This window comes from Aulonocara stuartgranti (assembly GCF_965226115.1).
Source record: "Aulonocara stuartgranti genome assembly, chromosome: 16".
Classification (NCBI taxonomy): Eukaryota; Metazoa; Chordata; class Actinopteri; order Cichliformes; family Cichlidae; genus Aulonocara; species Aulonocara stuartgranti.
Window position 1 is genome coordinate 16,594,270 of NC_138952.1, and position 25,876 is coordinate 16,620,145.

Below are 25,876 nucleotides of genomic sequence, written 5' to 3' on the forward strand. Positions count from 1 at the left end.
AGGAGCTGGACTACCTCTGTAACCCAAATGGGCTGAAGGTACTGACACCAACAAAAAGCAAAATAAAATAAGAGAAAAGAAATCAGCCAGGAAGGATAAGAAAAGAGCAATGATCTGTGGCCACCAGCTGCAAAACCACTCAAGTGTTCTTCTTTAATAAGTTTTTAAATAATGAATCTTCAGTTGTAACAAAAGTGGCTTTGAGCTTGTTTGTAGGATTATGTGTCTTAATGTTCCAACCCTAAATGTTGTAGCTGTCTGTCAGGGTAAGTGACACGTTAATATTTACAGTGTAGGTATAGCTTTAAAAGAAAAGAGCAAAGGGTTGTCTTCATGTTTTCTTTGTAATGTGTCTTGTGGTGCATTAGTAAGATATAAATAGGGGGGATAATGAAAAAAGTGCCTATTCATAAAACGCAGTACAAAGCAAAACCAGAGCCACAGATGTCTAGTCATGCCCACATGGCTGTTTCTTTAATCCCGCTGGAGCTCAGACTTTGAAGGACTGCGTAGACGTGGAGTTGTGTTGTAACGGGAGTCAGAGGGTGACGCAGCACCAAAAAAACCCCCAAAACATCTTATAAAACCGATCCCAGACTCTCTTCTGTAACGACAAAAGTTGCAAAACACCCTCCCTCCAAACGTTTTCTCAGCTCGGGGTCACGTGACCGCGGTCCCTCCTCAACGGGCAGCGCTGAGTTGTAAGTTGTTATTGTACCTGACAGCAGCCGCTCCGGTCCAGTCTCTGCCTCTCCCCCGCTGCAGACGCCGATGGAGAACCTGAAGCACTTCTTGCTGGCTTTGTGTGCCGCCACCGCCGCCGGCTTTGTTTCCATAATCTTCGTCTTCAGATGGGTTCTGTATTTTAAGGAAGGTTTGGCCTGGGATGGAGGGCTCGCCGAATTCAACTGGCATCCGGTATTAACAGTCACTGGATTTATTTTCTTGCAGGGGATAGGTAAGAAGGGTCTTTATTATCTTTATAAGACATAATTGAGACTAACTGTTGAAAGTGCACTTCTTTTTCTTATACCACGACATCTGCGGGATTAAAAGGTGCAAATAAAAATCCAAAATTGACGTCCTCCTTCACATTTTTCAAAGACTTTTTCAAAGTGGGCTGGCTTGGATTGCTTGCCTGCCTGATTCTAGCCTTCACTGCGTAATGAGGGAATCACAAGCTGGCAGTACACTCGTCCTTCATCTAAAGAGAGAAACTTATGATTGAACATGCACTGTGACATGGCATATAGATTTTACATGCATTACAACACCTGTGTGCTTTTTTCCCCCCCATATGATTTTCATGAGGCTATGAGACCCAAACATTACATCCTAGATAGTATAAAGCAAGTAAGCCTACAACTTTAGAAATATGTAGTCAAATTTATTTTATTTTAATTAAAAAAAAAAAAAAGCTTTATTGTTGCCTTAAGTTGTTGCTAACTGCCTGTCTTACTCTCTCTTGCAGCAATAATAGTCTACAGGCTCCCCTGGACCTGGCAGTGCAGCAAACTCATGATGAAGTTCATTCATGCAGGACTGAATTTGTTAGCCTTCGTTTTTGCTGTTATAGCCATGGTGGCAGTTTTTGACTTCCACAATGGTGCCAACATTCCCAACATGTACAGTCTGCACAGCTGGCTGGGCCTCACGGCTGTTATACTGTACGGTCTGCAGGTAAATAGATGCAATCATTTGGTATTTTTAAAGCAGTTACAACAAAGACCTACTTTTGTTACATATTGAAGATAAGAGTGTCGTCTAACATTTTACCTAAGAAGCACAGTTATTGCAGGGTTTTTGTAGCTACTACTACCATTAGACTGGACTGTTAACACATCTAAAGTATAACAGTATAGCTTTCTCATTTTTCTCTGAACCTCTTACTGGTGGTTCTAAAAGACTAAGTCATAGTGGACAGCAGTCTTCAGATCTGAAGTGGGTTTTATCTGTCTCTCTCTTTCAATGGGCAGCTTGTTCTTGGAGTTGGCATGTACTTGATACCAGTTACACCTGTGTCCTGGAGAGCAGCGTTTATGCCTCTCCACGTCTACAGCGGTCTTTTACTTTTTACCAGTGTCATAGCCGTGGCACTTATGGGCATCACAGAGAAACTCATCTTTGGCCTGTAAGTATTAAAATAGAGAGTGAGAGTAGTTAAAAATGAGATGAATACAGTGTAAATGCTGAACAGTGAGAATAACTTTCCTCTGTTTACATCACAAAAGGAAAGACCCAAAGTATAAGGATTCTCCCCCAGAGGCAACTTTTGTGAACGTACTGGGAGTCCTCCTGGTGCTTTTTGGAGGTCTGATTCTTTGGATTGCCACTCGAACATCTTGGAAACGCCCCAGTGACCAGATCTTGCATAGTCTGCATACCAATGGGGGAGGTGAGGACAACAGTAAAGTCACTTCAGCATTGTCTCAACTGCCGGATGGATCTGATGCTTACGGTGCTGGAGATGCCAGGAAGAGGAGTAACAAATTTGATGAACAGGTTAACTGATAGAAAAAGTAAAAAAAGAGTGGATTAATGTATGTGCAACCAGTTTAAACGAACAAGGGAAATCAAAAGGAACGCATCAAATTGTTACATTCCTGTACCGCTCTTCGTTTCTTTTTAGTTTTCACTCTCGCACCTTAAAGTACTTCATTTTGATTTTTTTTTTTCATTTCTCCAGTGTTTATGTAAGTGCATGTAAATAATGGTGAGCTACTACTGTATTAAGATTACACAATGATTTAAAAATAGGCATACACTGCACAATTTAATCACTGCAGGTTTTCTATACACTAAATACTCTATTGTATTTTCTTAGTTTGATACTGACAGTATATTTTATAATAAACATTTGATACATATAAAATGTCTCCATTATTCACATTGTAAATTTAAATCAGTAGTGAAAGAGAGAAACTACATGCTCTTGATAGTGATTGTATTGTTATTATTGTAGATGTTAATATTTTTTTAATATATATACATATATTATTTTGCATATGTGAAAAAAAAAAACGTGGAACATTTAAAACAGTACTAACCAGGTGCACTAATTAGAAAAAAAGAAAGAAACCAAGGTTGTCAGAATCACTTCTTTCCTTGCCAGCAGGGTGAAGGAAAAGTTCATAAATAAGTAACGCAGGATTTTGGATCGCTTTAATTAAATCCAACTTAATTCGAGCAAAATGTGACTGAACATCAAAAGTTGACTGCAGTATGGATACTGCAGGAATTAAAAAAAAGTACATGCATCACATGAACCATTAGGACCTTGATACGGTCTTTTTAATAAATTTTTTTTCTTAAGAAACGGTGAAAAATTAATTGCGGATACGAGCAGCTGACTTCAGCAATAATACTCCTGCTGTTAATTCGCTACCAGAGTTGTTGACAGACTCTAAACTCTGCATGCTTGGCATGGCCTGGAAATGACAGCAGCACAGCCACGTCAAGGCGGAGCGGCTCTTTTTGGCTCTACTCGGCACCTGTACTTTGGTCGAGAGCCCAATTGTTTTGGCTCAGTGTTGATTAAAGCCTTTTGGTGACAGGTCCAAAACTTTCTGTAAGGTTAGTTCTCTACACATCACCATCAATATAACCGTAGCTTCACATTGCTGTAAAAGTATGTCTGTGTTCGTAAGCGAACTGTCTTTATTCACCGTGTGGTCAGCGTGACAGCGCTGCAGACCGGAGTCCGGTTAACTGCTGTAGCTAGCTGCTCTAACTAGCTTCTATCAAAGTGATGTATCTCTAGCCGTTATTTTTGGGTTGATCTCTAGGGGGAAATATTCTATTGCCTTGAAGTCAGCAAGAAAAATATAAAAATAATAAATGGAGATAGTAGTGGGTGTTTATTAAGAGAAAAGCGCTGTAATGCCAGTACAGTAGTTACTAATAACACGGAAGGCTACTGTTAGCAATAGCCGAGGCCCTTGCTGCTTAGCGGGTTTCCCTTAAACTGCAGTGTAACTAATAAACAAAGCATCATAATGCTTTGAGTTCATTGGTACATTAAGCTAATATGAACCGGGAATAACTAACTTACATGGATAACGTAACACCGGGCCGGGTGAGGTTAGCGGGTGTGGGAGGTTGAACGGACTCTAGGGTGGGGCTCTCTGTTAGCTAGCTAATGACAATGACTGGTCAGCCAGTCTTTACATGAAGCGAAGAAATAATACACGGCTAACACATTTAACTCAATTACCCAGGGGGGAGGCTGAAACACTGGTCGGTTTAATTGTGCGGTCAGTGAGAGGTTGGGTCGATACAAGCTGTCGGAAATGTCGTGAGAGGCTCCTGAAGCTGTTATGAGATGCTTGGCTTTCAGTTATGGTATAGGACACCCTGTAAACACAGCGAGACCACTAGGGCACTTCTGATGCTTTGATATATAAATAATCTTTGGAAAGTAACAGTTTTTGTATTTTTGCCTGATTATTCAAAACCCAATCGCATGGAGACTTTAATCACAGGACTGAGATGTGTTTGAAGGGCAGATTTTCAGCTTTAATTTGAGGGGTTTAACCAAAGATTTGCATGAACTCTTTCGGAGTTACAGCCGTTTTATTACGGAGTCCTCCTAATTTTCAGAGACTCAGAAGAAACGGGACCAACGGACATAACAGGACTGTTGTTAATTCTTTACAACCAGTAACTGCATGACGTCAATACCCCATGGACATCTTCAAATGCTTTGTTTCCTCTCTTGACATGCTCTGCCAGACCTTTACTGCTTGTTTGTGGGTCTCTGTCTTCAGTATCTAAAAAGCATGCTTTATTGGGCTAAGAGCAGGTGACCATTGAACAGTATCCCACTTCTCATTTGCACTGTGAACTTGCTGTCTGATCAGTTTTGCAGCATTTGGCTAAATCTGTGAAACGAATTAAAGCTGAAAGCCTGCACTTCAGTCACATATTGAAATGACAAACATTGTGTCTTTGTCCAGATACTTTTTGGCTATAATTTTAGCTGATAAATACTTTATATTTCAGACTAATCTTAATCGACACTTAATATAACAGAGCTGTATCTTTTTATACAGCTTTGGCATCATGTCTGACAAAAGTGAGCTGAAAGCAGAGCTTGAAAGGAAGAAGCAACGCTTAGCACAAATCAGAGAGGAGAAGAGAAGGAAGGAAGAGGAGCGCAAGAAGGTATGCTAACAATGTTTTGTAAATATTTAGTTCACATGCATTTACAATGGTCCACATTAATCGTCAAACTTATTTGGCCATTTGCATATGAAGTTTAGAGTAGGAGAAAGTGGTTAATACACACAACACATCCCAAGGCCCTTGACAAAGAGATAAGGTTCTTCTGAGAAAGGTAGGTGAGAAAGGTATTTATATTAAGATAAGCAACCCTGTTCCATTAGTGATAATGTTTTTAATTTCTAATCCAAATGTAACCCTGCAGGTATTAAGGGTTTCTGCGTTTATATAGATAATAAATTCCACACCATTTGTTTTGAATGGCAAAAGTAAGACAGAAAAGTAAAATGTTTTTCATGGATTGATTTTTCTCAACTGACTGATAGTAAGTAGATTGCATTAACAAGCTCAAGTTGGGCCTAATGTGATAAAACAATATGAGGTGGCTAGTGTACAGTATGCATTTTCTTCTAGCAGAGTAGCTGTGTTTTGGTAGATAGCTATATTGATGCCTTTTGTCAGTCTCCCTCTCCAGCCATTCTTGGCTATATTACATAATGTTTTTTGAACTTCTATAATGTGATTGGAATAAAAAAATAATCCGATATTCCACTGTAATTTAAAAGCACGTGTAGATCATTTGATTATTTCCTGTTTTGACTGTTTCATACTGTTCTGACAATATAGAACTCTTCTTCTTAATTGATATTTGCATGTTGCTACTTTTAGTGTGATTATTTCCTCCACATCCTTTGAACATATAATCCATCCTATCCATAATAGCTGTATTTCTTTGTGGTATGAAGGCTACAGATTATTGAATGGGAAAGGAAAGTTGTTTTGTTCTCCAGGTTTGTCCTTTAAGGAGGATTTTCCCCAAATTCTCCAGTTTACATGAGTTCTTACTTAGAACATTTACTTCCTGGTCGCAAGGCTTATGTCATGGAGCAAAACCTCTCAGTGAAACACAGATTGGGTGAAAGTAAAACAACACTGTATCATGACTGCAGCTTTATTTTGTAAGATATGTGCTCTTAACCAACCTGTCGCTGTTTTAAGTAAGGGTAAATACACTGTCCCACTGTCCACGTATGCTCAGTGCTACATTTCTGGCTAAGAAGCCAAACACTAGGTCATAACAATCTTATCTTGACACATTAAAATACAGTAGCTTTGTGTGCACACGAGGAAAAGCAAACCTCAGACCTTTTCGTCTTGCAATTCGGCCTGGAAATGGTAAAATGACAGACATCAGCAGTGCCTTTCTCTTAAATGATGGAGATGTACAAAATCTAGTTTGCTCTGTGTTCAGACGTATTTAATAGCATCCATCTTTTCGGTTTCTTCTTCTCCAAAATATCTCTCCTAGCATTTGATAGCCTACAAACATACAAGCATACACCACTTTATTCTGTTCCTCCAGCTCTTTCTCAATCACACACTGAAGAAAAGTTTAGAATTAAACATCTTGCCCAAAGACCCTTTGACATGTAGGCTGAAGGAGCTCAGGGATCGAGTCACTGACCCAAATTAATGTTATGTATCCTTGCTGGTGTTCCTGCAGATCAGCTCTTTGCTGCACTTGTCATATCCTTTGGCAGTAATAAGATTCTTGCACAGAGTGCATCATAAAACAATTAAGTACTAATTTTTAATTTAGAGAATGGGCTTCCTCATAGCTGTGAATCACTAAAAAAGTCATAAATCAATATTAATGTGTTGTGTAGTCCTGTGATAGACTGGCAACCTGTCCAGAGTGTACCCCTCCTCTCAGTCTATGACAGCTCGGCTTTAGCCCACTTTGGCACTGAACTGGTTAAGCAGAAGAGACTGGATGCTTTACTGTATTGCCTGAGATCCAGTCAATTTAATATTGTTATCATTGGTGTTTTTATGTTTGTTTGTTTTTATTTCTAGGCGGAACTGAAAGAGGTCGTACTTCCTCAGGATGACTCTGACCTGGAGAAGAAAAGACGTGAAGCTGAGGCTCTTCTACAGAGCGTGGGCATAACCACAGATGTTACAGTTGGTATGTTTTATTTTACATAGAGCTCTATTATGATACCTACTTTTTAACTGTACACCCTTAGGAAAATACATGCATATCTAACTGAGCTCAAACCCCCAGTGCATCGCTGGATAAAAAAATGAATCTAGTTTGCATACACATACAGTTGGGTCATTGTACTAGAACTATGTTTTGACATTGGTGTCTGGGTGTTCATGTTCATGGATGAGCAGTGCAGAAATCAGCTTTTTTCATTCCACATCACTCACACCAGAATATTTGGGGTAATAAATAAATGATATAAAATTTCAGTTTCTAAGCACTGCAATCTTCATTAATAGTCATATTAAATCACTTGATTTTGTGCATAGATGCAGCATACTTTGGACTACTTAATAAACATTTCATTCATTTTTGTCTGTAATGGTTGTGCTGACTCCTAAAATTGGATTAACGTTTTAAAAATAAGAAAGAAATGTTATACTTCTCGATGCTGATGGATGCGAGAAAACGCCACCATAATAGTCTCATTTTCATGTGGTGGCCATTACAGTTATTTCGTATCAAATATGCTGGAGTACAGATCTGAAGTAACACAAATGTGTCACTGTTCTTTTGTAGCTTTATATTAGACATTTTCTGACTATGAAAATTGTGGCAAAACTAAATCCAGTTGCCTGGAAGATGAGGCTAATCATGATATTATTACTATGATGAGTTTGTGTAAATAGCTTGTCAAACATGAGCCTCACTAGATGATGATGATGATGATGATAATAAGTGGAAGGATGGATAAAAATGAAACATTTCCAAAAATATACTAGTATACACACAGTGGTTTTTAGAGCATGGTCATATTGCTAACAGCAGATGGCAGAAGAGATCCATATAAAAATCTATCAGAGTTTGCAGACGGACCCAAGTAAGACATTCAAAACAATCATGGTTGTATTTTTGATACTGCTAGTTTTTAATTGTATTTTTTTTGTCTTGCATATGATTTAATTGATGAAGACAGTACAATTGTGCTGAAATCTCCTTTCCCAACATGGCTTGAGCTTGCAAGAGTTTACGTTTATTATTTAGATTTGTGCATTTTTCTTGCTTTACACAGAGACATTTATATTGTATTGTACTGCTATAAACAGTTTACTGATGATTATTGTCTGTCTGCCTGTGTAGTCCCTCCTCCCATTTCTCCAACTGCCAAATCTGCGGGCACACCGAGTGATGCAGGGAGCCAGGACTCTGATGGAGCTGTGGGACCCAGGTACACACACTGTCTCACAATCTGCACTTGTACAGTACTTGACAAGTGCATAAACAGTGCAGACGTCCCTATTTCAGGGGGGGGGAAAGGCCAAAACTGTTTCTACCTGAGGAATAATAATCAAATGCTTGGTACTTTGTTGATTCTACCTTGCTTTTTACTTCAGCATTCTTTTTAACTGTTATGCTTATATCTGCAATGTATGTTTCCAGTGTCTTTGTCACAGCTTAAATTGCAGAACTGTTTTGCAGCAAATTAGTTGTGAAGCATTTTGAAAACAACATAAAGAAGCTTGTCTGTTCTGCTTTCTTATGCTTGGCATTACTTTCAAACTCTATAAACAAAGCTTATGAATACCTGTTAAGCACAATTGCATTAACAGCAGCTGAGTTAAAACATTTTACAAAGTCCTACATCATTACAGTGAACAATGACGAATTCCTGCCAACTGAGTGCATGTTTATTTCATTTGTGTGCCATCGAATTAGAACAATCCTAAATTAACAATAAAGCAGCAGGCTGCTGTGACGCCTGGGGGACTTCTTAACCCCTAATTAGAGCCCCTTCCCAGTGCTGAAACTCAAGCTCCCCCAGTGTCCCATCAGACCCAGTGAGTTGTTCCCCCTACGTGTTGACTCATTTCCCTCACCAGCATGGCCATTTCCTACACACATGGAGGTCATGTTTTCTCCCTGAGGGTTCTCTCTCTCCCCCCCCCCTCTGTCGGCACAGCACTCAGTGCTTTGGTGTGACACAGTTCGGCCTGAACATTACACCCTGTGCCATCGCACACAGGGTCTGTGTGCCCATGCATTTTAAGCAGATACATTTTTCCATCTCTGGGTTTATGTAAACAGATTCAAGCTTAATTTGTAATAAAGAAAACTCATTTTTTGGGTGTTTGGATATGCAGAATGATTTTAATTGTGACCTAGGATTCAATCAGCATGTTTGTTATGTGCCATAATGCTAACTTTATTTCCTCTCCTCATTTGTGCTCGCCTGTTTCTCTCTCACTAATGCTGCCTTGTTGCTGTGACACTAACCAGGAATCTGCATTGGGACTCTGACCCGTCCACTCTTCAACTTCACTCTGATTCTGAGCTGGGGTACTGGACACTCTCTTCTCTCCTTTCCTGGTCATTTTCCCTTCTCTCAATCTATGGCATGATTACTTTGTCTTTCAAAGTCATTATTCAGTTAAGACAGATCAGGAAAACCATGTAGGGATGCATGCAGGAATGGTGAGACAAAACCTTTTAATTATTTACATAGTTTTAAAAACTAATATGAAGTCGTTGCAATCCCATAAACGACTAATTTACTCACTTTAATCAGCAAAAGATCCCACTTGCAAGGAGGTGAGAGTGGTTATAGATGTAGCACTGTGTTGTATGTTTTTGTCTTTACTGTCTCTTTCACTGCGATTTTGTGCAAAACTTGAGTTGTTCTTTCCTTTTAGGCGTGTAACTCCAAAACTGGGGATGGCCAAAGTTACACAAGTGGACTTCCCACCACGCGAAATTGTGTCCTACACGAAAGAGACCCAGACCATTACTCAGGCGAAAGAAGGTGACTCATGAAGTGTTATAGGTTAATGTTGAAAAACGCAGTCAAATGTGTGCGCATGTACATAACTGCGTGCCTGCATGGATTATATCATATCATTCTTCTTAACAGGGTCTCTCTGAGAGCAGAAGTGAACAAGTGCAAGAGATTTGATTTTACTGAGATGAAAGAAAAGGAAAAATGAGGCCCAGGAAACATAAGAAGTTAGGGCAGGGATTAGATTCTGACAAGCTCTGCTCCTCTGAACCTTCCAGCCAATGCTGCTTTGGTATAATTAATGAGCAGGATGAGAAAGCCTGTGACAGGAAGGAGAAATGAGATTGGAAGGGAAGATATGAAATGCTGTGCATAGGACGGCTCATTCTCTCTGAAGCGTGTCAATATGTATGTAATTGCTGCAGCAAAGCTTTCATGTGGTTGGACGAAGAGAATATTTGGGTTTTTTACTAAAATTCACATGGTGAGCACATGTTCCATCAAATATGCAATATTTTTGGTCATGCTTCTTGTTCTCGGTTGATTTTTCTAATGACTGATGGTGAGTAATATGCTCGACTGAAATCCTGATTAGGATAGTTGTTTTGTACCGTCACTCATAGCCACTATCTTTTTTTCTTTCTTTTTTTTTAAGCTGATTTCTCAAATGATTTGCACCAGCTAACATGTGTTTTAAGCATCCCTGAAAGCCTGGTTAGGATTTTAAAAGTGTACCGAGTGTCGGTTGTGTGGTCTAATCAGGTGACGTGTAGAAAATTCTGAGGTGGCATGCAGCTCGAGTAAGATAAAATTGTGTGATTTTGTGGAAAACTACAAGCGGAACTAGTGAAGGACGAAGAGCATCCCAGTGTTCCTCATCGCTCTTTACGCTGGACTCTACTGGGCATTGTAAAACTGTGTTAAACAACGATGGTTTCTGCCAGCTGTTCAACACTGGGGCCCCCCTTCCCCTCTCTGCCACTATGTAATCATTTCATCAACTCCCTCGCTTCCCTGTCTTCTCCCTTCACCGAGCAGGCACATAACAAAACACACTCAGTGACATTGTGCATTTTCACACCATCACTTCTGGCACTCGATGAGACGGCATCCCCTTCCCAGCTTGCTCCCCTTGGCGCATTTCTGATGTGTGGGGTGGCGTCAGGCCTGGTTTCTGATTGAGCGATTTATCATGTTGTCAAAAGGAAGCAACGCCGCAGCACTCTCAAGGTCAGCAGGCGGTGGCATTAGAGGGTAGCGGCTGCCATGCCCTGGCTGCTCCAAACTGAGGGTTCCCACAGTGTCAGTGAGACACCTCGGAAAAAGGAGTAAAAGATTTTAAGATCACCTGCCCCATTGGCACATAGAATGTCCTCTGAGCAGTCCAGGAGAAGCCATCCACATTTTAAAATAGTTGGAAATGAGAATAGTATATCACTCAAGAACAACTGGATACTCGTTTTCTTGGTGTATGAAAAAACTCTTGATACCTGTGCTCGTATAAGGATCACTTCCATTTTTTAAATATTTGATTTCCTTTTCTTATTAATTCTGTTGGGAGTGACCAGGAGGGTCAGTATGTGAGGGAGTAGATCAGAGGGACAGCTCAGACTCAGCATTTTAGCGACATGTGCACAGGAGGCATAGTGGATATGTAGGACAAAGGATGTTGATGATGGAGCTGCCAGGCTGGTGGAAAAGTGGAAGCCCAGAGAGAGGGTTCTTGGATATAGTGAAGGAAGACAAGGATGCAAAGGATAGGGTGAAATAGAGGCAGGTGATCCTCGGTGGGGAGCTCTAAAGAGGGCAGCCGAAGAAGAAAATGTACTGTCTTCTTATAATTAATCCCAGCTTTTGGGAATTAAACAGTGAACAGCACTGTGCAAATGTTTCAAGGCATATTAGCTGTTGAGATTTTTATTCATTACACAGTACCTTCAGGAAAACATCTGTTTGGCTCCCACATGCATATTTCTACATCACAGCCACCCCAAACACACAGCTACACGGCTCTGTCGTCTATGACAACGAGCCATGCAGCTGATCAGGCACCCACAGAGAGCTGATTTCAGCATCGTGGGGTCAGTCTGAGATTACATGAGAAAGCAGTGACACACTGAAGAACAGTGGCGAGCTCTCCGCAAAATGCTTGAGCCAAACTACCTGGCAAAAGCCTAAAAAAAAAACAAGTGCACATAGACAAAGTGGAAAGGACATAGAAATTATACAATGTTTTTTTCTGCCTAATAAAAAACCCCACATTATTTTTAAAAGCACTGCCTGCCCCACATTCAGTGCATTGGAGATTAATTTTTTCCATCTGTAGGTAGCTTCAGAAAATTTGTTAGTTTAAGCCATTAGATTGTCGAATATGCCACCGCTGCACGATTCCTAGATTGCACTAGTAGGTAATATGCAGCATCAGTATGCACTCCTCAACAAGAGGCTGTAATTATGGCATAAGATATTGTGGAAGGTTGGAGGTTTGGGAGTACGTGTGGGGTGGAGGGGGAGGGCTGGACTGGTTCGTCTAGTACAGCATTTCAAAAAGGCTCGTCAGGAATATAAGTATGCAGAGCAGTTTAGTAAATCTAATATTTAATTGAATGTGATTGTTTTAGTCACGATGAATTCAGAGGCAGGTCAAAACTTTTAATCACAAAAGCCCTTAATGGTCTTCTTGTTTGAAGTGCCACTTGTAATTGTGGTCAGCTTTTATGCACTTGATGATTAGTACCCTTAAATATCTGTTGTATCCTTCTCTCATACAGTAGCTAATCATTTGGAATAAAAAAATTGAGAATATTCTCCCCTTTTTTTTCTGTGTATGATTTCAGCACCTATGCAATTTGTTTTTTGTTATTGTTCATGTAATAGGGTTTGCTGATGTTTTTATTTGCTGCACTACTAGATGCAACTACACACTTTGGAAAGGCTTTTTGTACGCTGGTATTAGAAGAGGTCTATTTCAGCATACAAGAAATGATAGTTCAGATGTACGTGTGAATTGGTGGAAATTTGTCTTCTATGGTTTCATTATTGGGCTTCATGTTGCACATGCTGAAGTCACAGCCTTGGTGTGTCTGTGCGTATAGAACGCGGATGCCACCTGCAAGGTCATTTAGTTTTGTAGTTGCTCACCACTGGCCACACGCCATGTTTGCATTAATATATTGTCTATTGAGGAAGACTTGTGATTACTCCCCCACCACCACTACATACAAAAAAAAGCTTTTATGTCTTAAGTGGTACAAAAGCCGTAATTGGACCTGCTTTGCAGCTTTGAGAGGAGGTGTCAGCGTATGGGACATTGCTGATCCGTGTGAATTCTGTTAAATGCAACCCACCCACCCTTGCTATTCCCCCCCACACACCCACCCCACACACACGCACATCCCCAGTGGGGTCACCAGGATCACTAGCTTTTCTCCAAATGGCCATTTTGGCTGGCAGGTGCATTATACCCTTTATTTTCAGATTGTCTGTCCGCTCCTAATGCCTGGCAGGTTGATTGCTCTGGCTGCCTCACCAGGGAAAGGGCTGACGAGCACGGCCGGGACTAGCTGAAAGACAGTGATTACTGTTTTCCTTTAAGCCTGATTGAGGCCCTTGAAAGGAAAGATTTTAACCTTCTCCTGTTGGTTGCAGAGTATGGCCGCACATTGAAATGGCTTGTGTCATCAACCCAGTTCTGTAAACTCATCAGTGCACCCGGTAACCTTCATCCCCCAAACCTCCATCTGAGAAAGGGGATAAATCATTTTATGGACAAAGTGACAGATGACATTATCATTTAGATTATCTCAGTAGGAAGGAAACTCTGGCGTGTGGTGCTGTCATCTTAGATTAACTGTAAGGTTCATACAAAGATAAACGCCTGTAGGAACCAGGCGAGTATTTCCACTTTCCTCATGAATCTGTTTTGTCCTTCTGCTATTATTTTTTTAAGCATAGTCTATATAGTGTCTCTAGGAAATGTGTTTGAAAAAGATGTGTTCATCTTCTTTGAGGTAGAGCCGGTGTGCAGTTTGCCAGCTGGTGTGGCCTGTATTTTGTCGTACATTCTCTGAGGTTGAATAGGAGTTGCAGGACCTCCTGCTAGGATGGTAATTGCACAGGCTTGCCGTTCAGGGAGAAGCTTGTCTCGGGGCAGCCATGCGGAAAACCTCTGTGCCATCCCCATGCCACCTCTGAAGAGCACAAGACAATCCCAGCATCACCATCTGCTTTTGCACCATGCCGTCATCTGGCTAGTCCAATGGGACGGGCCTGGGCAGCTGCTCCACAACCTCTGCCCCGTGGCCTAGAAGGGGGCAACCTACTAGTGGGACACAGAGGAAACAGCTACACTGACAGCTAGACTGTCTATTGAATGGTTAGGGTCTCATTAACAGTTGGGAAAGACAGGGGTCCCTATGACAACAAGACACCCGCTGCGCTGTGTCCCTTTAATACAAATGACAAACTTCCCCGCTTTACAGAGGCAAGTTCTTTTTGAAAGGAGACATTGTGCTGACAAACCAAACAAATGCAAGGGAGAGATACAAAATCAGTCTATTGCTGTGCCAGTAATCACTGGGTGGAGCTTTTCTTGAAAGAGAAAAATAATGAATGTGGAAAATGTAGTGACCAAAAGGTATGAAATGTCTGTTTGGAAGCATACTCATTCATTTTGTTAAAGTTGTTTATTTGTTGTTTGATTTTTATACCTTTTAGCATTTGAAAATTCCGAGGAAATGATGATCATAAACATACTCGTTTACTACTTACACAGGTTATGTTGATTGAGAGTTGTTTTCTAATGTTTAATACGGGTATCTTTTTCATCAACAGAGGAAGAAGAAGAGGAAGAAAGTGCTCCACCTCAGCAAGTAGTTGAGACTCAAGCTGAGAAAGAGGACCAGAAAAAGGAGGAGGAGGAAGGTACTGCAGAAATGATAATTGAGATTCTCTGCTGAAATTGAGGCAGTTTAGTTAACACTTAAAATATGTAATTGTTACAGATTATCTATATAATTGAGGGGATCAGATTGCATAAAATAATGGCTACTAGCACCAGGGATCTTCACGACATTTCACTGTGTTTTTGTTTCTCCATTTAGCACCCCCTCACGAGCTGACAGAGGAGGAAAAACTCCAGATCCTGCACTCGGAGGAGTTTGCAGATTTCTTCGACCACAGCACTCGCATTATCGAGCGGGCTCTATCCGAGCACGTGGACCTCTTCTTTGACTACAGTGGCCGTGACCTTGAAGAGAAAGAGGGGTAATTCTTGAGCAGCTAGTGTTTTTAAAACTTGTAATTGGTTTTTGAAGAAGTGCTTTTTATTGATTTTTGGTGCTTTGTTTTTCCGCAGTGAAATCCAGGCCGGGGCAAAGCTCTCGCTTAACAGGCAGTTCGTGGATGAGCGCTGGTCCAAACATCGTGTTGTCACCTGCCTGGACTGGTCACCCCAGGTCATTTTTCTTAACAAAGTTTTCATGGTGAAGCCAACTAGAGCCTGGCTGATAGTGGACGTTACAGACGTTATGTTTGCAGTCATATTGAAATCATTAAGTATTAACTTTCACAAACACGTTGGCCACTCACCATTGAAGCTACTGCTTGATTATGCTCAGTTTTGATCCATACTTTGGTGTTCTGCAGACAGTATAATAAAAAACCCTTAAAGATTTTCATATATGGTCAGTATTGGCCGACAGGTATTAAAAGTTTGGCCCTAAAACCAGCATTTTAATACATCAACTCAGAGAGACAGTCATGGATCATCTGCTAATCCTAATCCTTGTGTCTTTGTGCTGGAATTCTGCTAAGAGCATAATTGTTTTGTAATTGCCTGTTTAAACGACTTAGATTTGCACAGCCATAATGCTTTATGATTACATAGCTTGAGTTTGACAGCATGTTCTTTCAGCCTCAGCTCCCTCAGGAAAAGTAAGTTACGTCCCATACAAATTGTCACTTAGTCGGAGGCCGTAATGATTTGTTTCCTCTGGTGTCTAAGGTCATTTAATGCATTATTGTGCAATGACTTGTGACAGTGATTGAACACCAACTCTTTGTTCACTGTATTTTCTTGCTCAGAGCAGTATCCACACCCTTGTGATGTAAAGTGATGCATCCACTGTACTTAAATTTAAGTATTAAAAGCAGCAGAGGTTAATCGTTTGTCAACATCTGGATAGTGTTTCTGCAGTCTGTGTTTTTTGAAATGCACTGGGATGGGTTTGTGTTTTATGAGATCCTTACTGAGCTGCTGAGTCTGCTTCCGTGTTCTTTTGAGCCCTTGCAGAACTGTAGCTTTTAGTTAAAATTATGCAAAGGAATAAAAACATCATTTACCAACGTTCTTCGGGGGGTAGGGTGAGTTAAATGAGCCATAAATCTTGGAGGAAAGGGTTAGTCATTCTCGAAGGCATTCAGCAGCAGCACTCGGGGCAGGCAAAGCTTTTCCACTTGGAGCCAAGCCTGGGGGGCATGTCTGCCTGCCTCCCTCTGACATTCATTCAGTCTGATTTTTTTTTTTTTTTTGGTCTGTCTCCAGTATCCTGAACTGCTGGTTGCTTCATACAACAACAATGAGGATGCTCCTCATGAGCCAGACGGTGTGGCTTTGGTGTGGAACATGAAGTACAAGAAAACTACACCGGAGTACGTCTTCCACTGTCAGGTACTAAAAGCAACTTTAACTTTCCTGTCCTTTTACTAACATAACCCAGCACCCTCACGGATGGCTTCTTCCATGACAAACATGGAACACGGCCAGCCATCCTGTCAGGCTCCCTGCCTCCTCCTCTGCTCCCATACCCCCCCTACCCTCATCCACATTGTGAGTTCACAGTACTGGCATCCACCTCCACCACATCTATGCACAAACACATGTTCATGAGGCGCCTGTGAAGACCTGTGGAGTCGGATGGAATCTGAGCACCGCAGCAGGATTAAGCGTGTGGGGCAGGGCTGGTTATCATGTGCATCTAAACAAGGGCCCTGTGTTCAGACAAGCTAGCTGGGAGACCAGTTGAGCTCCTCCGCTCTGCCCAGCCTTATTACAATGCTTGCCCTGAGGCTCCTTCACCAAGACAAGTTGAGTAGAACCACATGTTTTGGCCTCCATAGCGGATGTAAATGGAGGCGTGTTGCTCAGATGAGTAAAACTGAACAGAAGTGTTAACATAGTTTTCTTTTTGCCTCCAAGTCAGTTTATCTATGCATTAAAAGTTTTGCCGGGATGACTTTCTGGGGAAAAAAATGTTATAGGTGGGGTGATGAGTGTGTGTAGTCCACCTAAACCATAATCCAAAAATATATACTGATCTTATCGGCCAGCCTTGAGGTCTGTTTATTCACACTGTGAGAACTGAGGCTCGAGTTATGCAAGATGTGTTTAGTTGTACTTTAATAAAGAGGGAACATGCAAGATGACGCAGAAGAGGAAAAAGCTGCAGATTGAAGTCTGTGTTTTCCATGTCCATATTATTGCATCTTTGGAGATTTTAAGTGCTACTGATGCAAATCTTTGCAGTTTTTTACAGCCCCACATAGGTTTGACTTGTGGTTGAGAACATCAGTGGGAAATGGGAGTTATTGTGACTTTAATTTGTATTTCTATTTCAGCAAATAAATCGTTTGAAATAATTACATTTGCTCTCAATAAAAATCAGTTTTTTAGCTAAAACAGCTCAAAAAATGTTTGTGTGGAAGAATTCAAAATTAGCAGCAGTGCAAAAATCAACTAGTAGCATAAAATCTCAGCATGCTTGCTGTGCCCTCTTCATGTTGCAGGACTCGTTACTTCCATTTTCTTTTCAGCTCGTCAGTTTTGGGATAGTTTCCTTGAAACGACAAGTGGCATGATGTCCTCACTGCTGTAGATTTCCATTGGCTTGTTACTCTATGAAAACTCTTTCCCTTCTCATCACTCGCTCCACAGTGCGGTTACCTAACCTCAAATAATGAGCTATTTTTTCCTCTTTCGGGGTCATTTGGTGCCCTTGGTCAATAGTGTCACTGTTTTCTGAAATAACAGTAGTGTTGCCGCTTGTTATCTTGGAAAGTGGTTGACTGTTTAGACTTATTTTTTAAGCGAAAGAGGCAAATTAAGACTGGGCTAAAATTAATAACATTAGCTACACAGTGGTGCAGCGGTTAGCATCATCGCCTCACAGCAGGAAAGTCCTGAGTTTAAATCTACAAGCTGACCAGACGCCATGATCAGCTCTTCCTGTATGTGCATGGCTTCCATCCAGGTATTCCAGCTTTGTTCCACAGCCCTGAGACATATTTGATAGATTAATTGGTAATTCTAATTGGAGAATTGCTGTCTGTCTCTCTGGTACCCTGCTTTTTATCCCACGACAGTTCGGAAAGTCTTCAGCCCGCCTCCACAAGTTGAAACTGGATAAATGGGTAGGAAATTGCAATGGGGAAAAAATTGAATACATTAAAAAAAATGTTATACTTCATATGTAGCACTTCTCTTAAAGTTACAAACTGCTTCTCAGAATAAAACATTTTATAAAATTAAAAAAAAATTATAAAGATGTTCTGATAAGAGTATTTCAGGTAAACTCTTCAGTAGTGATGTGACTCCAGTTGGACTGCTCCACGCTTTAGAGGCTACGTTGGCAAAAGCCCGGTCACCTTAGTTTAACAGCCGATCCCTCAACATTCACGGTATCTTTGTAAACTGTCTCTGAGCTTCCATTGTTAGCTGCGGCTGTCTCAATATAAATCTCTATTTCATTTTTCCTTGCCCAACCCTTCTTGCACCCTTTCATTGTGACAGTCTGCTGTTATGTCAGCGGCGTTTGCCAAGTTCCACCCCAACGTTGTGGTGGGAGGCACCTACTCGGGGCAGATTGTGCTGTGGGACAACAGGAGCAACAAGAGGACCCCTGTGCAGAGGACTCCCCTGTCAGCAGCAGCACATACGGTACAGTAAAGGTCTGACACAGTGGGCGTATACTTCATTTATATTTAGCTAAAAGGTAAAATTTCCCCGTCACTGTCTTCGCAGCACCCGGTATATTGCGTGAATGTGGTCGGCACCCAGAATGCCCACAACCTCATCAGCATCTCTACTGATGGCAAGATGTGCTCCTGGAGTCTGGACATGCTCTCTCAGCCTCAGGTAACATATAACACAGGGCAGACGCTGAATGTGTGCTCTGCTGTAAAGAAGTTAAAGTATTAACCATAAAAATAAGTTTTTATAATGATAATGCATCAGACTTTAGCAAAGACAATATATTTTCTGTTGTTTTCCTCTCTTTTTCTTCTTTCACATCGCCCACATGCTTCCTGTCCTTTGCATTCGTGCTACATGTCAGACATTTTGGCTGGACTCTTTCCTTTTCACATTCCAGTTTGGTATTTCCTTCGACTTTACTCTTATTTTTTTCTGCAGCTCATTTTTCACTTTGAAGGAAATGATTCTTGCTAGCTGTGTCATTTCATCTCTGCTGCCAAGCCCTCGCTGTCAAACTGATTTTTTTTTATTTTTATATAAAGCACTAGTCGAATTTAGATTACACATTAATAAACTGTCGGGTGATTTTTATAGGTTTTGCTTGGCAGAGTGTGTGTTAACTTAAAGCCTGGGCGGGGAGCTTGTTATAGATGTTGTTCCATGTTTCCTCCCCTCCACAGGACAGCATGGAGCTGGTGTTCAAGCAGTCCAAAGCTGTAGCTGTCACCTCTATGTCTTTCCCTCTTGGAGATGTCAACAATTTCGTAGTGGGCAGTGAGGACGGCTCAGTCTACATGTCATGTCGTCATGGAAGGTGCGTTCATAAGCAACCGCAGTCCCACCGTGTCGCCTCCCGAACACCAGCAGGAAACTGAGGCGACTTGTAAGGCCCACCTAGACCCGTGTGTCAAATAAATATAGCCCACTCACTTCCCAGTGCAACGCAAATCCAACACTTGATCTCCTGCTGTTTGAGGTTTCACTCCTGCCCAGTCATCCTGTTTTTCTTTTCCGCTTGTCAGTTGTGTTTGTAAAGGTCGTTCAACATAAACAGGGCACACATGCAGGGGAAACAAATCATTTTTTCCCCCCCTGTTCTTTTATTTTTATTTAATTTTTTTCCCTCAGTATGTTTCTCTGGGTGAGAGAGTTTGTTTACAGTCGGTCATCCCTGGGAGAATTAAAACTGCACTTCATCCCACAATGTTCTCATTTAGGAGACTGGGGATCTTCATCTAGGATGGTCCTCGGCAGAGAAATGTGGCTTAAATCAGAGCTGCCAGTGAGCAGCGTGTCAGCCTCGCACCAAATGTAGTATGCCTGGAGACCACAGAGAGGTGATAGCTGCGAGGTTTTGCACTGCAGAATCACCTCTGTAATCGGGGGAATAATTTTCCACATCATTTACAATGGTATGATACTCTCATCGCAGTTAATAATGCATAAGCATCACTCATGCTGAGTATTTACCTCTCTACATTAATTATCAGAGTCTCAGTTGGGTAACAGCTCTGCAACATGTGGTTGAAGGGATGCAGTCACTTTTGCCTCCCTGCTGGTAATTACATGATACAAGTAAATGATTACTGTGAATACGTCCAGCAGAGGTCCATCTGTGCCTGTCGCTTACTTACCTGCTTAATGCATTGCGTAAATGGTAACAACCAGCAGTTTTGTGCATTTTTGTTGTTTCTTTTTTTCTAAAGTTTCTACAGTGCACATAAATGTGTATTCAGACATTAGATCTGAAGGTAAAATGTAATTCTTTGTGGTCAGTTTAAGCATATTTACCCATATTTATCTGTGTGCTCCACAGCAAAGCAGGCATTAGCGAGATGTTTGAGGGACACCATGGCCCCATCACGGGGCTCCACTGCCACACAGCTGCTGGGCCACTGGACTTCTCTCACCTGTTTGTTACCTCGTCTTTCGACTGGACTGTCAAGCTGTGGAGCACCAAGGTATGACTTGAGCTCTAGGATGTATTTTAAAGGCCATGATTCATTTATTTGGCCCATCTCTGCATAGGGAAAAGTTTCCTCCCTTTCTGTGCCTCTCTGGGCTTCACTATAATCCAGTTATTGTTCACTTTCAGCCGTAAGGTGGGACTAATGATTCTTTTAAGGTTGATTTTTAAGTCACAGACTTCTGTTAAAAGGCTATTGATTGAATTTGTAGACAGATGTCCTGATACAGCAGTCAATACCAGACTCCGTTTAGCCAAAATAATTAATTTTTTCACCTCCTATTTGCCACAGTTTGGTTTCCACAGCAACAGGTCGGCTCAGACTGTTAGGCTCTAATGTTTATTTTAAAAATGTTTATATAAAAATGGATTACTTTTTTTTTTTATCTGTAGTTGTTGTGGTAAACGAGAGTTGTTACCCTGCATTTTTACATATAGGATTTTTTTTAAAAAACATTTGATATAATGCATTAGTGGTGGCAGTGGAAAATTTTCACTTTTGACATCTTGACTGTACATCACAATGAATAATACAGAACACTCTTGAACTGAACTCGGGAGACTGAAAAAAATAAGAGACAATGAGAGAAAAGGGCATGTAATGAAAATTCATAAGAAGTGTTGTCAAAGTGAAAGTCTCACCTGCCTGCGCTCTGTTGTCTTTATTTGGCAATGAATAGACACATACACAGCCACCTCCTCTAGCTCTTTTGGGAGACAGTCTCTTTTCATCTGGCCCCTTCGTGCATCGCCGGCTTATAGACGTGGATGGGGTTTGTGATCCCAGAAGCTCGGTTGTCAGCGGCAGCCTTCCCCGGTGGGGTCCCCTGGGGCAATTTCAGCGTTAAGTGAGGGGCCAGATGAAGAGTGATTCAGAAACCCCCGTTGAAGAGAACAGGAACGATATGATGCCCTGCCCAAGCGAGGGTTACTGGGGCCCCACTGTGGAGCAACACCCAGGGATGGGGAGGCTCAATGGCGAGTGTTTGGTGGCTGGGACTTAGCGAACCTCCTCTGGGCCCACTCTCCTGTGCAGTCAGCTCCCAGAGGGCCAGTTTAAGCCAGGCAAACTGTAAAAGCTCTGTTCTGACATAACAGGCTGTCCCCATTGCATCCCATCCCAAAGCAAGTCTTTTTCATCCATTTGCAGCAGTTACAGAATTCCCGATGGCTTTTTTTTTTTTGTTCTGTAGACATTTCACCTCCCACACTGGACACTTCTTACAAACCATACGGTCATTCTGTTCCCACAACAGATGAGTGGGTTTGAGATCCAGCGATTCTGCCCAGCCGTTCCATTACAGACTGGGATATCAGCTGACTGCTTTTATTTTTATACTCTATGATTAAAAAGAGCACATCGCAGAGAGGCGGCCTTTCACGTTCCCTCCATCAGTTTGACAAATGATTATCTTTTTGTTTGTTCTACGTCTGTCAAATGTTCTTCTTTGTCTCCTCAAATTTGGATCCCTCTGCACTTTTTTGCCGCTCTTGTTTTCTTTCGCCCATCTTAATCTTTCCCTTGTGTTCAGTAACTCTGTCTAGAAGCCCACCATCCTGGTGTCATCACTTCAGTGTCGAGGTAGAATCGTGTGTTTTGTGGGTGCCCTTGAGGCTTGTGAGACTTTTGTTTTTCAAACTAGAGACTGCGTCTCTTCTTGGTCTGTTATGGGAGAGCGTCTCAGTCTTGTTGATTTTATTCTGGTTAGAGGTTTGTGCTATTCTTTGAGTCGAATAGAACAGATGATTGAAATCTGTTCACTGCAAATCTAATCATGAAATAACTTTTTTGTTTTGTTTTTCTTGGAAAAATTTTACTCTGATTTTATTTATTTTTTCTTCCCCCCCCAAATTTAAAGACTACAATGAACCCACAGAGGCTGATGTTCCAGATACTCAAGTAGCCAAATTTATTACTTCTTTAATCAGCACAACAGTTTTCAGCTGTGCTAACATAATTGGAAAGGGCTTTTTTCTAATGATCAATTAGCCTTTTAACATGATGATAAAGCTGCATTAGGTAACACAGTGTCCCATTAGGAAAAACATAGATGATGGTCGCTGGAATTGGGCCTGCATACATATTCCATTACAAATCATAAATTACTTCTGATTGATTTCATTAATCATTAATTGTCATTTACAACATTTCTAAGTGACCTTTAAGCATTTTTTTTAGCAGTATTGTAAATGGACTGGTTCTTATAGAGCACTTTTCTACTTGAGCACTCAAACTCACCCATTCACACAAGCACTTTTTAAAATTCACACTCTAATGGACTCATTGCAGAGCAACTTGGGGTTCAGTGTCTTATTGTGTGTCCTGTATGAACATAACCATACACTTCTTTTGAAACACAAACCTTTGTAATGTTTGATCTTTCACACTGCAGTTTGTGATAATGTTGAGTGGCTTTGCTAAGTAACATAAGCCAGTGCGTTTTAACAGTTTAAAACATCACTGAGTTGCATTAGTGTGTAGATGGATATTTATACATTTAAAACTGGAAACCTTTTTGAATGAAGCTGTCCCCCCCCCCCCCCCCCCCCCCGCAGAACAATAAGCCGCTGTACTCATTCGAGGATAACTCGGATTACGTGTATGATGTCATGTGGTCCCCGACTCACCCTGCTCTGTTTGCTTGCGTGGACGGAGTCGGTCATCTCGACCTGTGGAACCTCAACAATGACACAGAGGTAATATTAATAGACATTTCTCAGAAGAGCAGCTGTGTGCTGTTACCAACTTTACTGTAGACGAGATACTCATATCTTGATTTTGACCTTTTTAACCATATCAGATCCTGTGCCTTCACATGGTTTAGCGTGCAAGTACACTCCTGATTGTTATTGTTTCAGGTCCCCACCGCCAGCGTCACAGTGCAGGGTAACCCAGCCCTGAACAGGGTCAGATGGGCTCATTCTGGCAAAGAAATCGCTGTGGGAGACTCTGATGGACAAGTCCTTGTCTATGATGTTGGAGAGGTGAGCAAGCATGAGTCAGCCTTTCAGTTTCTGACTGTACCTTTAAAAAAAAAAAACATTTTGGATTTTGCAAAAATGAGTCAGCCTCTCACCTGCTACAATGTGTAATTTAGTAATGAGGGATTAATTGTAAAGCATTTACCTTATAGAGATTTTAGAAGAGCATCTTAAGGACTAATTTGTGCATTTTAGGTCTGCTCTTTGTGAGTAAAAAAATGCACAGAGCATAACCTGTCTGCGTTTGAAATTCACGCCTCTGTCGTGTTCCTCCCCCACAGCAAATTGCGGTACCGCGAAATGACGAATGGACCCGTTTTGTTCGCACACTGGCAGAAATCAACGAGAACAGGGATGACGCAGAGGAGCTTGCAGCTCAGCGTCTGGCCGCATGAGCTTATCTCCCTGGACGAGGCATTTAAGGGACCAGTCATGTGCTCGTTAATGTCAGACCTGTTTTGATAGATGGAAAAGATGAAGTTTGTATCAGAAAGAAGTACGGATATCGCTTGGTTTCCAACGCTCCTCTTATTTAGACAATTGCCTTCTTAGTTCGCTGCACCGTGGTCTGTCTTCCTCTGAATAAGCCAAGCGACAGGGCTACGAACCTCAGACACTAACCCAAAGCCATATTCACAAAACAGTCATCTTTTCTTCAACCAGATGCCTTAAAGTTTAATTTAAATCTTGATTGTCACGTCTTTACCCACCATTATTTACAGCATGGCAGCCTTAATTATGAGTTAAGTCGGTGCTCCACTTTCACCATATTCAGGAAAATCAGTAAGAGCTGTTCTCCATTTCCACCAAAGTTGTAGTAAAGCAATCACATCTCTAAACACCCAGGAATGTAAACATCTCATAGCTGTAGCCCACGTCGCCATCTCTGTTCTTTTAGACTGGATAACATAAACACGTGTTTGTAAAATAGTGAAATGTCAAAGTCTTTCTACCAAGATGTTGTTTTATACTGAACTTCTTGCCTCTTAATCGGCGCAGCTCAAGTTGGATCCGGGATGGTTGGAATATCACCCCAGCATGTTGAATAGGGTGATTATGTATGCTGTAACTGCTCGGTGATTTCCACGTTTGTCATGTACAGTGATGGGCTCTGAATAGAGATTGGTGTCAAAACAGAGAATGTACATTTCACAATAGAAATCAACAGTTTGAATGATTTATTTCAGTAAAATACAATAAATACATTTAAATTATTTCCCAAGTCCCCTGGTCGTGATTTCAAAATAAATACTTTGGAAAATATCTGTACATCCTCATGTCTCTTAAATGTAAGTCAAACATGCACACCAGAAAAGCGCAGTGACAATCCTTTGTAATGCCATAATGTCCCTCTGTGGAGAAGTACAAGATGTACAAAAAAATTGTGCAAGCTATGCAAAGAAAATGCAATTAAAGCCATACCCATGCAGCATTTATAGTAAGACAACCACTTCTATGCATTGAATCGAAATGTGGTTAAGTAAAGGAGGAAATGAGGGCTGAAAGTGCATGCAGCCCTCACGAGAAGTGACTGTTTATGAGGCTTGAGGCTCCGCTTTGGACGTCGCTGATGTGATTGTCACCTCTCCGGAAGGCTTAAACTTGGGCAGGTGCAGGCCAAATTTTCTCTCCACGCCAGCAAATGTTGAGGCAGCCAGACGGTAACCACCCAGGTGGTCTGGAGTCACAGAGGGAAGGTCCTTGATTGTAGGTTTGTGAGTGGGCTCAGATCCAGCAGGACGACTGAGAAGAAAGATTAGGAGATGCTGAGCCTCGTGATGCACTAATGAGTGGCTCGCTCTTGTTTGAGACGCGATTAATGTACTTACTGTCCTCCGAAGTCAACATAGAACCATCTCTGTAACAGTTCATAGGTCACCAGTGTTACGCCAAACTGCGGTGACGATCTAAAGACGCGAGCTAGAGGGAGAAATTTTAAAAATGACAGTTACAGAGAAATAGCATTACTCTGGT

The 25,876-nt window shown here is 41.4% G+C and overlaps 3 protein-coding genes across 7 annotated transcripts in view; 2 read left to right on the forward strand and 1 right to left on the reverse strand.

Moving 5' to 3' along the window:
* Window positions 1-433: 433 nt before the first annotated feature.
* cybrd1 (cytochrome b reductase 1) lies at window positions 434-2,866 on the forward strand. Its single transcript, XM_082509252.1, has 4 exons — window positions 434-958; window positions 1,472-1,680; window positions 1,977-2,131; window positions 2,232-2,866. Exons 1-4 carry the CDS (start codon window positions 772-774, stop codon window positions 2,509-2,511), a joined length of 831 nt encoding a protein of 276 aa, XP_082365378.1. The 5' UTR covers window positions 434-771; the 3' UTR covers window positions 2,512-2,866.
* A 552-nt stretch (window positions 2,867-3,418) lies between these two features.
* dync1i2a (dynein, cytoplasmic 1, intermediate chain 2a) lies at window positions 3,419-25,116 on the forward strand. 3 transcript variants are annotated; one of them, XM_082508183.1, is made up of 17 exons: window positions 3,419-3,573; window positions 5,052-5,163; window positions 7,078-7,189; window positions 8,351-8,438; window positions 9,488-9,577; window positions 9,901-10,010; window positions 14,817-14,906; window positions 15,086-15,248; window positions 15,340-15,439; window positions 16,528-16,653; window positions 18,772-18,918; window positions 19,003-19,116; window positions 19,635-19,768; window positions 20,771-20,915; window positions 23,477-23,617; window positions 23,780-23,905; window positions 24,184-25,116. In XM_082508183.1, the coding sequence occupies exons 2-17, from the start codon at window positions 5,062-5,064 to the stop codon at window positions 24,295-24,297; spliced, it is 1,902 nt and encodes a 633-aa protein (XP_082364309.1). In that variant the 5' UTR covers window positions 3,419-3,573; window positions 5,052-5,061; the 3' UTR covers window positions 24,298-25,116. The 3 variants fall into 3 exon arrangements, with proteins under 3 accessions (XP_082364309.1, XP_082364310.1, XP_082364311.1); XM_082508184.1 differs by having other exon boundaries at window positions 9,488-9,547; XM_082508185.1 differs by lacking the exon at window positions 9,488-9,577 and having other exon boundaries at window positions 3,421-3,573.
* LOC309690812 (electrogenic aspartate/glutamate antiporter SLC25A12, mitochondrial-like) overlaps window positions 25,066-25,876 on the reverse strand; it is a 23,370-nt gene continuing 22,559 nt past the window's right edge. For all 3 annotated transcript variants that reach the window (XM_082508180.1, XM_082508182.1, XM_082508181.1), the window contains exons 17-18: window positions 25,732-25,822; window positions 25,066-25,645 (exon numbers count right to left, since the gene is read on the reverse strand). In XM_082508180.1, coding sequence (XP_082364306.1) covers window positions 25,438-25,645; window positions 25,732-25,822 — 299 coding nt within the window. In that variant the 3' untranslated portion in view covers window positions 25,066-25,437. The remainder of the gene's footprint in view (window positions 25,646-25,731; window positions 25,823-25,876) is intronic.